This window comes from Nerophis lumbriciformis, linkage group LG12 (genome assembly GCF_033978685.3).
Source record: "Nerophis lumbriciformis linkage group LG12, RoL_Nlum_v2.1, whole genome shotgun sequence".
Taxonomy (NCBI): Eukaryota; Metazoa; Chordata; class Actinopteri; order Syngnathiformes; family Syngnathidae; genus Nerophis; species Nerophis lumbriciformis.
The window spans coordinates 7434939-7448443 of NC_084559.2; the positions used below are offsets into that span (position 1 = coordinate 7434939).

At 39.7% G+C, this 13505-nt stretch overlaps 1 protein-coding gene across 5 annotated transcripts in view; it reads left to right on the forward strand.

The window, feature by feature from the left end:
• Positions 1 to 13505, forward strand: part of fgfr1a (fibroblast growth factor receptor 1a) — a 60574-nt gene that overhangs the window by 38500 nt on the left and 8569 nt on the right. For 2 of the 5 annotated variants that reach the window (XM_072914281.1, XM_061985833.2), the window contains 8 exons: positions 478 to 601; positions 2020 to 2210; positions 2989 to 3139; positions 5327 to 5523; positions 5815 to 5960; positions 8519 to 8640; positions 10267 to 10377; positions 10578 to 10768. In XM_072914281.1, the coding sequence (XP_072770382.1) occupies positions 478 to 601; positions 2020 to 2210; positions 2989 to 3139; positions 5327 to 5523; positions 5815 to 5960; positions 8519 to 8640; positions 10267 to 10377; positions 10578 to 10768 (1233 nt within the window). Of the gene's footprint in view, positions 1 to 477; positions 602 to 2019; positions 2211 to 2988; positions 3140 to 3851; positions 3997 to 5326; positions 5524 to 5814; positions 5961 to 8518; positions 8641 to 10266; positions 10378 to 10577; positions 10769 to 13505 lie in introns of all 5 variants that reach the window. The other 3 variants (XM_072914283.1, XM_072914282.1, XM_072914284.1) reach the window with 3 other exon arrangements.

Here is a 13505-nt window from a genome sequence, read left to right on the forward strand (position 1 = left end):
CTGGTGGTGCTAATAGGACGGGCTGCTGCAAATATGAAACATGCACCCAATGTTCTTGTGGGTAGAACAAAGATCTCCTGCTTGAAATATATGTTGGCGGCAGGAAGTGAGAATAGCTCTGGACCTGGTTATTGTCCCATTCCAATGTATCTACCTTGTTTGCCACCATTTTTGTGGATTATTCATATTCACAAAAAGCTCATGGACAATAAATAACCAGGTTTTGTTTCGTCTTAATTAGTACACCAGTTCTGAGTCCTCAGAAGTTTTATTTATGAGCCAGTTGGACCCAACAAAATACATTTAGTGTATGCAGTCTTCCAAATGCAGACTTGGTTCCAGAAGGGATTTGTGTGGACATTGATAACTAACCCTGAAAGATTCCCACATTACAAGCAGATTTCCTCCAAACATAATGTTTATGCAGTTGTTTAAAAGTAAAACATTTGAAACCAGCATCTGTTCTCCAATGGCCAGGTTCGTGACCACGTGTGGACCATCATCATGGAATCGGTGGTGCCCTCAGACAAGGGAAACTATACCTGTGTGGTGGAAAACCAGTATGGGAGCATCAATCATACCTACCAGTTGGATGTTGTCGGTAGGTTAAAGTAATTCACACACAAAACCATTCCCTCAAGTTTTCTCACACCATTATGTTAACTTTCATGTTGTGTGTCAACATTAGAAGTTTGCTTATGTGAGAATATTTATCATCTAAAAGCACACATTAAGTTATTTTTAGTGTGGTTGTCTTATATATATATATATATATATATATATATATATGTATATATATATATATATATATATATATATATATATATATATATATATATATATATATATATATATATATATATATATATATATATATATATATATATATATATATGTGTGTGTGTGTGTGTGTGTGTGTGTGTATATATATATATTGCATGTGTGTATATGTTTATATTTATATATACACCCTGTGTATATATATATGTGTGTGTGTGTGTGTGTGTGTGTGTATGTATGTATATGTGTGTGTGTGTGTATATATATATACACACATATACTGTATGTATATACTGTATGTATAATATATATATATATATATAAACACATTTGTATATATATGTATGTATATATATATATATACATATATATATATATATATAATGTCTGTGTGTGTGTGTGTGTATATGTATATATATATATATATATATATATATATATATATGTATGTATGTATGTGTGTGTGTGTGTGTGTGTGTGTGTGTGTGTGTGTGTGTGTGTGTGTGTGTGTGTGTGTGTATATATATATATATTGCATGTGTGTATATGTTTATATTTATATATACACCCTGTGTATATATGTGTGTGTGTGTGTGTGTGTGTATGTATGTATATGTGTGTGTGTGTGTGTATATATATATACGCACATATACTGTATGTATATACTGTATGTATAATATATATATATATATAAACACATTTGTATATATATGTATGTATATATATATATACACATATATATATATATATATATAATGTCTGTGTGTGTGTGTGTGTGTATATATATATATATATATATATATATATATATATATATATATATATATATATATATATAATGTATATACTCCAAATAGATGAGGAGACTGTTGAGTGTTGAGGTGACACAGTCCTGTCCTGACTTCCTGTCATTCTGGAACCATAGATGACATTCTCCATGCCAGTGTCTCCAGGGTACGGTGGGACCTCAGTGGGGACCTCAGTGGGGACCTCAATGGGGACCTCAATGGGGACCATAACCCTGACAAGTAGTCATATTGCTGCAGGAAGGAACATTTTGTTTTTAGCTTGTAACCTGTCAAGTTGCAGTTGAATACAAAGTTAAAGAGTAAATTGTGTCTCATTTGCTGCTTCTGTTTTCTGTACCGCACTGATCTTTTATTTTCAATGTGTGCCTATTTTGCAACTTGTCATCATACTTGCCCAGCAACATCAATCTTGTATGTGGATTTGTTGCAGAGCGCTCTCCACACAGGCCAATCCTGCAGGCTGGCTTACCTGCTAATCGCAGTGCAGTGGTGGGCAGTGATGTGGAGTTTGTGTGCAAGGTGTTTAGTGATCCTCAGCCTCACATCCAGTGGTTGAAACACATCGAGGTCAACGGGAGTCGTGTCGGTCCAGACGGCTTACCGTACGTCCGCGTACTCAAGGTAAGATCTCACTGTGATGTCTTGTCATATAATCAGACTGATGCTGTTCAACAGTGTTTCCCATACAAGCTTTACTTTTGCCCACACGCATGAATACATTTGGCACTACATATTTACACTTTATATGTGGATTAGCTGCTCATTACACAGTAGGTGCTAATATGTTCACTCACTAACACGTCTTGCATAAAGCAGGTCTGCCAGGGAATAAGAAAAGGTAGCAGGAGGGATTAGTGTTGCTGGGTTAGCATCTTTGTGGCAATATGTAGCCAATAGGCAGACTCCTCTAGATACTTTCTTTTTCAAAAAAGCAACAAATCTCTTGAAGAGATGAAGATGAAGAGATGTCTTGCTCTTCTCAATAAGCAGTGAGTGCTGCTGTGGCTCCTCCCCTATTTGAAAGCACCCACTCTGTCTTCTTTATGGCATTTGGTAAACATTAAGTAACAGAAGAAAGTTGATTTGTACTTCTAAACATTTTTTTTTTTACTTACTCTTTTTTCTCTCACTCGTTACTTCATTCTCATATAGCATCCGTTGCAATTGTTTTCAAATGCATCAATGTCTAGTACGCAAGTTTGATGATGACGTCAATTTGTCATCTCCCCGAACACCACCACAAATAGATGCCAGTCCTGTGGGAAACACTGTTTAATATTTTCCTTTGATAACTAAATGTTAAGAAGAATGACGGTAACACTGCAAGTCAAAACGTGTATTGAGTTGTGCGACTACCGTACTTTGTTATGAGCTGCACCTAACATTTGTTTATTTCCAGCATTCTGGGGTCAATAGTTCGGATGCTCAGTTGCTGACACTCTACAATGTGACAGAGGAGGACAGTGGAGAATATATATGTAAAGTGTCCAATTATATAGGGGAGGCCAATCAGTCGGCTTGGCTGACTGTCAGCAGATTTGAGGCCACAGGTAAACATGACTGCAGCTGTACGGGACAACACAGTGGAGACACTTTTAAGAGCACCTGGAAAAGCTGGGGCCGTATAACCGGAGACAACCTCGGCTGTTTCTCTCCTCCCTGCCTCCCTCCTTCTCTCCTCCCTCCTTCTCTCCTGCCTCAGTGCTCCTGACTGTAAATGACGCTATGGAAAATTCCCAGCAGAACAGTTGAAAGTGTTTAGTCTCAGGTTTACTTTGGACCTGTTCTCAAGTCTCACTCTTTCCTTTCCTGTGCCATCTTCTTTCATTATTCCTGCTCCCTCTGGACTGCCTTTGTTTTCTCCAACTATCCTCATCTTTGACCAACCTCCTGCTGTTTGTCCAACGCTCACTGTCCACAGAAAGGAATGTGAGCTGTGTGAGTGTGACCTGTTCTGCTGTGGACTTTTCCATGTTGCCCATCTCTTGCATGTAGAGGTGAGACTGAGGTATTTGACCTGGTGACGGGATGGCCCAATGTGGTGTTCAGCCAGACACATCCAACCTAACTAGCTCCTCCACTAACAGATTCTAGGGTGGCCGGGGACAAGTTCTTGGCTGTGGTTCTCAGTTTTTGTTGGGCAACTGGTGTTGGTGGAGGAGGACAACTCTCCTCTATCACTTTTCTCTTTCAGAATGCTTTACTCATGGTTCCTTTCTCCCTATTGGGCCTCTTGTTGGGTCTGCTTCCTTTCTTTTCTAGACCGCGGGCCTTAACACCACAGACAAGGAAATGGAAGTCCTGCAACTGAGAAATGTGTCTCTTGATGACGCTGGGGAGTATACCTGCTTGGCGGGCAATTCTATCGGGTTCTCTCATCACTCTGCATGGTTGACCGTTTTTGAAGGTATCAGTGGTTCTGTCTCTCGCTCTCTGCTTACATTTCTCTTCTGTTCTTTGCAACAATCTGGCTATCTGCCGTCACATTTTGTCAGAAATGAAAGCGAATGAAATGATCTGGGAAAATGTGAGCAGAAGCTGAGACCGGTTGTTTACCTAACTTCCCTCCTCTCAGTGTGTGTCCTTCCTCACTCTATGCCATGCTGTGCTTACATGAAGTTTAAGAATGCCAAACAAATCACAAGCTGCCTATATGAGAATGAAATAAACATATGTAAAAAAGAAGCAATTCTTATTTGTTCCAGCCACATTTAATTCAGATTTTTCAAATCATTGTTTGGCAGTTATGGTCAGATTTCACTTTGAACTGTTGAAACCATTCTGCTTTTTCATGTATGTTTACATTTCATTTGGGGTAAAGCCAATTTGTTTGACAAGTGCTTCCAATGACATGTATTCCTCATGTCATTTCCTGCTGTGAGAGCGCCGTCGGACTCTGATAATTGGCCCTCTGTACTTTGTGTCTCATTCCTCACTGGAGGAACTGGCATGAGTCCAATTATCAAGTTGCTTGTGGGTCAGCCTCTTCACATAAGTGCAGCTGTCTTGTGTGTTGCTGTTGTTGGGGATGGCTTTAGCAGCACATTTTGGTTTGGGATGGTGAAAGGATTCCAATTAGTAGCACATATATTTCTACATCATTAGCATGAGATTGCACACTTTTGAGTGCCTGTTACACTTACAAAGTGTCATTATGTCCTATGACCAATGACCAAAACAATATCTTAAAGCCATGACACAATCCCATCCCATTTTGTTTTGCTGTCCCAGCTATTGGGGTTAAGGCTAGGTTATCCAAGTTGGGCCTTTTTAGCTAATGGGAGGATAAAAACACAATCTGATTCAATATCAGTTCCACATTACACTTTATATAACATATTATTGGCTTTTTCTTCAAGAATGATATTATCACCCACACCAACACATAAATGGCACACAAGTCATCTTACACCTTCACATATTGGGAACTAGGGCTTCAAAACATATACATTACTACTTATGAAGCATGGTTTGTGTGTGCTTGTATGTGATGTGTGAGTTTTGTGTATAACAACCATACCTTTGGCACTCTCAAATTGTTGCTATGTGGCTAAATACCATTGTTTTTTTGGTGGTGTTGCACCCACACGTGTCAAACTGGTTTTTACACACCGTAGTATGAATGTGGACGATCTAGTGTTGTTGAATAGGTTTTTTGGAGTATGAGTATGGTTGGCTGTGCAGATGTATGTCAAGTTCATTTACAGTTGATGCAATGCTCCCCCACCTCTGTCTAGCTGTGCCACACTATCCTGAGGCCAGCCACACCTACCTGGAGGTGGTCATCTACTGTGTGGGCTTCTTCTTCATCGCTGTCATGATTGCCATCGTAATCATTGTCAAGATACGCACCTCCTCCAAGAAGAGTGACTTCAACAGTCAGCAGGCTGTCCACAAGCTGGCCAAAAGCATACCCCTGCGCAGACAGGTAACAGAAAGTAGATAGGGGGTTTGGAATATATTTACCTTTCAACTCTTTTCTATTACAATACCTTTTTTGTAAAACATCTGTATGAGTGTATGTTGACCCCATAATCTTACAAAAAGCACGCTTCCATTGAGAGTGTCAAGAGCGCAAGTCTTACCAGGTAGGGTTAGTGTTCTTTTGGAATATTGTCAAACTAGTGGGATTTGTAGTCCTGGGCTTTCTCTTGGCTAAATTAGCATATGCAATCGGTTTTGTGTTCCACTATGAGGGGAGTAATGTCAGGCTTCTTTACTTCAGGTCTCTGTGGACTCAAGTTCCTCTATCCACTCCGGTGTGATGTTGGTGCGGCCTTCCCGTCTATCTTCCAGCGGCTCCCCCATGTTGTCAGGGGTGTCTGAGTATGAACTCCCCCAAGATCCTCGCTGGGAGCTTCTACGAGATTGGTATGTCCTGAAAACTACAACTTTAAACAAGGATACTACTTTACTTTTAGAAGGGTGACGTTTAGTACAGTATAGTATATTTTCTACCATTTCTTTGCTTAAATTATCCATGGCGAAAAGGAAAATTGTGCATGCATAGACCCTACCATTTTTCCACTTTCAATTCTGCTTAACGTTACGGTTCTTTAACGGTTTGCGTATTGATTCTTATTTGGGAAAAATGAGAACAAAAAGGTAAATTAGCATCAATTGTGATTAGTTTAGAGCTAATATGACCTTACAAAGCCAACAGTAAGGTCTTAAGAGACACATAGCATATACAATAAATATAAGACATACATATTATTCTGTAGAATTGAACAAAATAAAACATATATGGAAAATACTTAAGAATGTAACATTTTCACAATGTTTAAGAATCTTTTGTCATCTCCCTAAAAATACATTGGTGACGCTCAAACTATTAAAATGGTTTGTTGCGATTTACAAGATGAAACTATCATATACATAACATACAACACAATATACCTTCTTTTGATTTCATTTGGAGTATTATGGCTTACAGTTTATGAAAACCTTGAATTGAAAATGTCATAAAATGTGGGGACTTCATAAAGTGTAAGCCATGATCATTAAAACTATAACAAATATCTCACTTTGCATGTAATGAGGCAATATCACATATTAGTTTCATATTTCAAGTTAAACTGCTGCCATGAATGAACTTTTACACAATATTCAAATTTTATGAGTTTCACCTGAATACTGGAAATGACTGAGTGAAAATGTGCTTGCAGGAAAACATGCAACTTTTCTCCAACTACAATTGAACATTCACTTCTTGAAAATCAGCAGCACTGTAGCAAATGTGTGCAAGTTTTAAACACAAACGTAGTCACTGCTTGTACACTTCCTTGAAAGTAGACGCTATAGCGCCAGGCGCACTGGCGGTTAGTTAGCATCAATGGAACAGGTAATAGCACTGACATGATAGACGGTCAAGTTAGTATCAATGGAACAGGTATTAGCACTGACATGATAGGCGGTTAGTTAGTATCAATGGAACAGGTAATAGCACTGACATGATAGGCGGTTAGTTAGTATCAATGGAACAGGTAATAGCACTGACATGATAGGCGGTTAGTTAGTATCAATGGAACAGGTAATAGCACTGACATGATAGACGGTTAGTTAGTATCAATGGAACAGGTAATAGCACTGACATGATAGACGGTTAGTTAGTATCAATGGAACAGGTAATAGCACTGACATGATAGGCGGTTAGTTAGCATCAATGGAACAGGTAATAGCACTGACATGATAGGCGGTTAGTTAGTATCAATGGAACAGGTAATAGCACTGACATGATAGACGGTTAGTTAGCATCAATGGAACAGGTAATAGCACTGACATGATAGGCGGTTAGTTAGTATCAATGGAACAGGTAATAGCACTGACATGATAGGCGGTTAGTTAGTATCAATGGAACAGGTAATAGCACTGACATGATAGGCGGTTAGTTAGTATCAATGGAACAGGTAATAGCACTGACATGATAGACGGTTAGTTAGTATCAATGGAACAGGTAATAGCACTGACATGATAGGCGGTTAGTTAGCATCAATGGAACAGGTAATAGCACTGACATGATAGACGGTTAGTTAGTATCAATGGAACAGGTAATAGCACTGACATGATAGACGGTTAGTTAGTATCAATGGAACAGGTAATAGCACTGACATGATAGGCGGTTAGTTAGTATCAATGGAACAGGTAATAGCACTGACATGATAGACGGTCAGTTAGTATCAATGGAACAGGTAATAGCACTGACATGATAGGCGGTCAGTTAGTATCAATGGAACAGGTAATAGCACTGACATGATAGGCGGTCAGTTAGTATCAATGGAACAGGTAATAGCACTGACATGATAGGCGGTCAGTTAGTATCAATGGAACAGGTAATAGCACTGACATGATAGGCGGTCAGTTAGTATTGACTAGTGTTACTCCTGCTGGGATGAGATTGATGCCACATGCATTTGTAGTTGTTTCTTGCTGCGTGTTGAAATGTTTCAGCATATTGCAGTGATGTCCTCCTCTGGGTGAAGTAGCAGTCTTGTAGTTTTTTCAAGTAGCACTGTTGCAATCCTTTCTTGTCAAATGTAGTCAACTCTAGACCGTTTGTTTGACCCGGGCATGGCCATGTTGCTTTCTGCCGTCACTCCACACGTTGCATTGCCAACCACTGGCATCGATTAGGGAACCCTTTGAAAAATGAGCAAGACATTCTATGGAATTGCTACACTGGGAACCGCTTCGGAAGAAGATTTCTAACCCTACTACTGTGTTAGAGTGTTATGGAATTAAAATCCATCCATTTATTTTCTACCGTTTGTCGCTCTCAGAGTGGCAGGGGAACTGGAGCCTATCCCAGCCGCACCCGGGCGGAAGTGGCCATCTCCTGGCAGATAGACAGACACATAAAGTGGTACTGTTTCAACAAACTCCTGCATCACACTTACTACATGTAGCATTCTTTTCCTGCATGCTTGCAGTCTGGTTCTTGGGAAGCCCCTTGGCGAGGGCTGCTTCGGCCAAGTCGTGATGGGAGAGGCGCTGGGTCTGGACAAAGAGAAACCAAACCGTGTGACCAAGGTTGCAGTCAAAATGTTAAAGTGTAAGTATGTGTTGGATTATCTGGAATACATGATTGATGTTCTCAATCTCCTGCTGAGATTGCACGTCACAAAAAATCTAACCAGACCGTCAAGGCTGTGATTGGTCAGTTTATAGTACATTACTTCCTGTGTGTATACTGTATTACAGTACTTCCTGTGTGTATACTGTAGTACAGTACTTCCTGTGTGTATACTGTAGTACATTACTTCCTGTGTGTATACTACTACACTGAAGCATAGAGACAGTGTATATACTGACTACACTGAAGTATAGAGACAGTGTATATACTGACTACACTGAAGCATAGAGACAGTGTATATACTGACTACACTGAAGCATAGAGACAGTGTATATACTGACTACACTGAAGCATAGAGACAGTGTATATACTGACTTCGCTGAAGCATAGAGACAGTGTATATACTGACTACACTGAAGCATAGAGACAGTGTATATACTGACTACACTGAAGCATAGAGACAGTGTATATACTGACTACACTGAAGCATAGAGACAGTGTATATACTGACTACACTGAAGCATAGAGACAGTGTATATACTGACTACACTGAAGCATAGAGACAGTGTATATACTGACTACACTGAAGCATAGAGACAGTGTATATACTGACTACACTGAAGCATAGAGACAGTGTATATACTGACTACACTGAAGCATAGAGACAGTGTATATACTGACTACACTGAAGCATAGAGACAGTGTATATACTGACTACACTGAAGCATAGAGACAGTGTATATACTGACTACACTGAAGCATAGAGACAGCGTATATACTGACTACACTGAAGCATAGAGACAGTGTATATACTGACTACACTGAAGCATAGAGACAGTGTATATACTGACTTCACTGAAGCATAGAGACAGTGTATATACTGACTACACTGAAGCATAGTTGAAACATTGCAAATGGCTGTGCAGTGTGAGTGATAAGAATAGTAATACCTTTTATTAAAAAGCTGAAAGTCAAAGTGTTGAATGTGTCAATGGCTGCTATTGATTTGATTTAAAAGGTCAATGGGTTATACTTGTATAGCGCTTTTCTACCTTTTTAAGGAACTCGAAGCGCTTTGACACTTATTTCCACATTCACCCATTCACACACTGATGGCGGGAGCTGCCATGCAAGGCGCTAACCAGGACCCATCAGGAGCAAGGGTGAAGTGTCTTGCTCAAGGACACAACGGACATGACTAGGATGGTAGAAGGTGGGGATTGAACCAGTAACCCTCAGATTGCTGGCACAGCCACTCTCCCAACTTTGCCATGCCGTCCCCGTTTGTAGTAGTATTAATAGTAGTAGTATTAATAGTAGTAGTAGTATACTACTTAGTACGGTAGTATTAATCCTAATCAGAGTAGTAGTTGAAGCAGAGAGGGACTTTCATTATGTCATCAATTCTCCTTGTCCACAAAGCATTTCTTTTACAGCGGCTTCTTTCTTTGACTTCATTATGTGGATGGCTGAAGTAGGAAATGCTATATGACTTCAAATGCTATAGTGCAGTAAAAGAGCTCAAGTCTCAGAGCTACAATGCTTCAATGCTTGGTGCTGAGAAGTTGAGGTCCTCTAATATCATTTATTTGTGACCCCCTCCAGCTGATGCCACAGAGAAAGACCTTTCGGACCTTATTTCAGAGATGGAGATGATGAAAATCATTGGGAAGCACAAGAACATCATAAATCTGCTCGGGGCATGTACTCAGGATGGTAAGAGCCGCGCTGGTCACCAGCTGTTTTGACAATTGATATATCTCTTGAGTAATAGCTAGTATAGATTCATGGATGTCATAGTTTTTACTCACCGTGTATACGGTTGGCAGGAATGTAGTCATTATAGGTGAAGATATTGATTTAGTTACCTGTGAAAAAACCTCAAGGTAATATTCCCACCATCATTATGCTTCTAGGTCCTCTGTATGTGATTGTGGAGTACGCATCCAAGGGCAACTTAAGAGAGTATTTGCGTGCACGACGCCCTCCGGGCATGGAGTATTGTTACAACCCGGACCAAGTTCCTGTAGAGAACATGTCCATCAAAGACCTGGTGTCCTGCGCCTACCAAGTGGCCCGAGGCATGGAGTACCTGTCTTCCAAGAAGGTAATAGAAGGAATATGAGCACCACCACCCTCTCTCTGTGTTCTCTTCTAAATGGACTGAAATGTAAATCCACTCTTTGAATAGAAAACATTCCCAAAAACCCCAGCAACCTCAAAACGCTATGGTATGGAAATACATAAATCCTTTTGACTATTCAACACAAAACACATTCATTATTTCACAAATATACAAAGTGTTTTAATGCCTCTTTTAACACACTTTTATATGGCCACCATTGGTTGTATGAAGCACTTTAAGGCACTACTCTATGTCCCTGTCCTCATAAATGTCTTCTGTCATGCATGCTTTGACAGATCTGCCAGTGGACGTCTTCTATACTTCATCCTATAGTCTTCTATACTTCATCCTATAGTCTTCTATACTTCATCCTATAGTCTTCTAGACTTCATCCTATAGTCTTCTATACTTCATCCTAAAGTCTTCTATACTTCATCCTACAGTCTTCTATACTTCATCGTATAGTCTTCTATACTTCATCCTATAGTCTTCTATACTTCATCCTATAGTCTTCTATACTTCATCCTAAAGTCTTCTAGACTTCATCCTATAGTCTTCTATACTTCTTCCTATAGTCTTCTATACTTCATCCTATAGGCTTCTAAACTTCATCCTAAAGTCTTCTAGACTTCATCCTATAGTCTTCTATACTTCTTCCTATAGTCTTCTATACTTCATCCTATAGTCTTCTATACTTCATCCTAAAGTCTTCTATACTTCATCCTATAGTCTTCTAGATTTCTTCCTATAGTCTTCTATACTTCATCCTATAGTCTTCTATACTTAATCCTATAGGCTTCTATACTTCATCCTAAAGTCTTCTATACTTCATCCTATAGTCTTCTAGATTTCTTCCTATGGTCTTCTATACTTCTTCCTATAGTCTTCTAGATTTCTTCCTATAGTCTTCTAGATTTCTTCCTATAGTCTTCTATACTTCTTCCTATAGTCTTCTATACTTCATCTTATAGTCTTCTATACTTCATCCTATAGGCTTCTATACTTCATCCTATAGTCTTCTATACTTCATCCTATAGTCTTCTATACTTCATCCTATAGTCTTCTATACTTCATCCTATAGTCTTCTAGACTTCATCCTATAGTCTTCTATACTTCATCCTATAGTCTTCTATACTTCATCCTATAGTCTTCTATACTTCATCCTACAGTCTTCTATACTTCATCCTATAGTTTTGCAGAGTCTGTGTCTCCAATTTTGTTTCCAAAAGCCCTGATTCAAATGTTGTGTTTTGTTGAGCTGAAGCTATTTTTAGGCTTTTAATGAACAGAACCTACATTGCATCCCTCGTGTTTACACAGCTCTTCACTTTTTACAATTGTTTTTATGTGACAGTCTTGTTCACAAATGTCTTTTTGTTCTTAACATTTTACATACAATACTCCATATTGACATTGTGACTCCATATTGACATAGTGAAAAGGTGTTTTGAAATGTTTTTGGCAGATGTACTGAATTAAAAAAAGTAAAGAATCACATAAGTGTTCACACCTTTTGCTCAATACTTTGTTGATGCACCTTTGGCAGCAATTACAGCCTCAAGTCTTTTTCAATACAACGCCACAAGCTACTGTATCTTTCTCACTTTCACCCTCAAGCTACTGTATCTTTGACCACTTTCACCCTCAAGCTCCTGTATCTTTGTCACTTTCACCCTCAAGCTACTGTATCTTTGTCACTTTCACCCTCAAGCTACTGTATCTTTGTCACTTTCACCCTCAAGCTACTGTATCTTTGTCACTTTCACCCTCAAGCTCCTGTATCTTTGTCACTTTCACCCTCAAGCTACTGTATCTTTGTCACTTTCACCCTCAAGCTACTGTATCTTTGGCCACTTTCACCCATTTCCTCCTTTCAGCCTGGAATTGCTGACAAAAGTGTATCAACAAAGTATTGAGCAAAGGCTATGAATCCATCCATTTTCTACCGCTTGTCACTTTCGGGGTAGCGGGGGGTGCTGGAGCCTATCCCAGCTGCATTCGGGCGGAAGGCGGGGTACACCCTGGACAAGTCGCCACCTCATCACAGGGCCAACACAGATAGACAACATTCACACTCACATTTTTTATCTTATGTTGTATTGTTCCTTTGTATAATGTTTGGTAATGTATGTATTTTTTATTTTGTACGCTCCTACATGGAAGACTAGCAGTCGCCTTGGCGTCAGCTAATGGGGATCCATTCAATAAACATTCACACACTCGGGACCATTTAGTGTTGCCAATCAACCTATCCCCAGGTGCATGTCTTTGGAGGTGGGAGGGGCCTATCCCCAGGTGCATGTCTTTGGAAGTGGGAGGGGCCTATCCCCAGGTGCATGTCTTTGGAGGTGGGAGGGGCCTATCCCCAGGTGCATGTTTTTGGAGGTGGGAGGGGCCTATCCCCAGGTGCATGTCTTTGGAGGTGGGAGGAAGCCGCAGTAGAACCCACGCAGTCAGAACATGCAAACTCCACACAGAAAGATCCCGAGCCCGGGATTGAACTCAGGACCTTCGTATTGTGAGGCATATGCACTAACCCCTGTACCACCGTGTTGCCCAAGGCTATGAATACTTGTGTTTATTTTTTATAAAATTGCAAATTCAAAAAAAGAAGATTTTAAAGTAAAGTTGTATGTGTGCTTGTGTCCAGTGCATCCACAGAAAGTGAAGTTGTATGTGTGCTTGTGTCCAGTGCATCCACAGAAAGTAAAGTTGTATG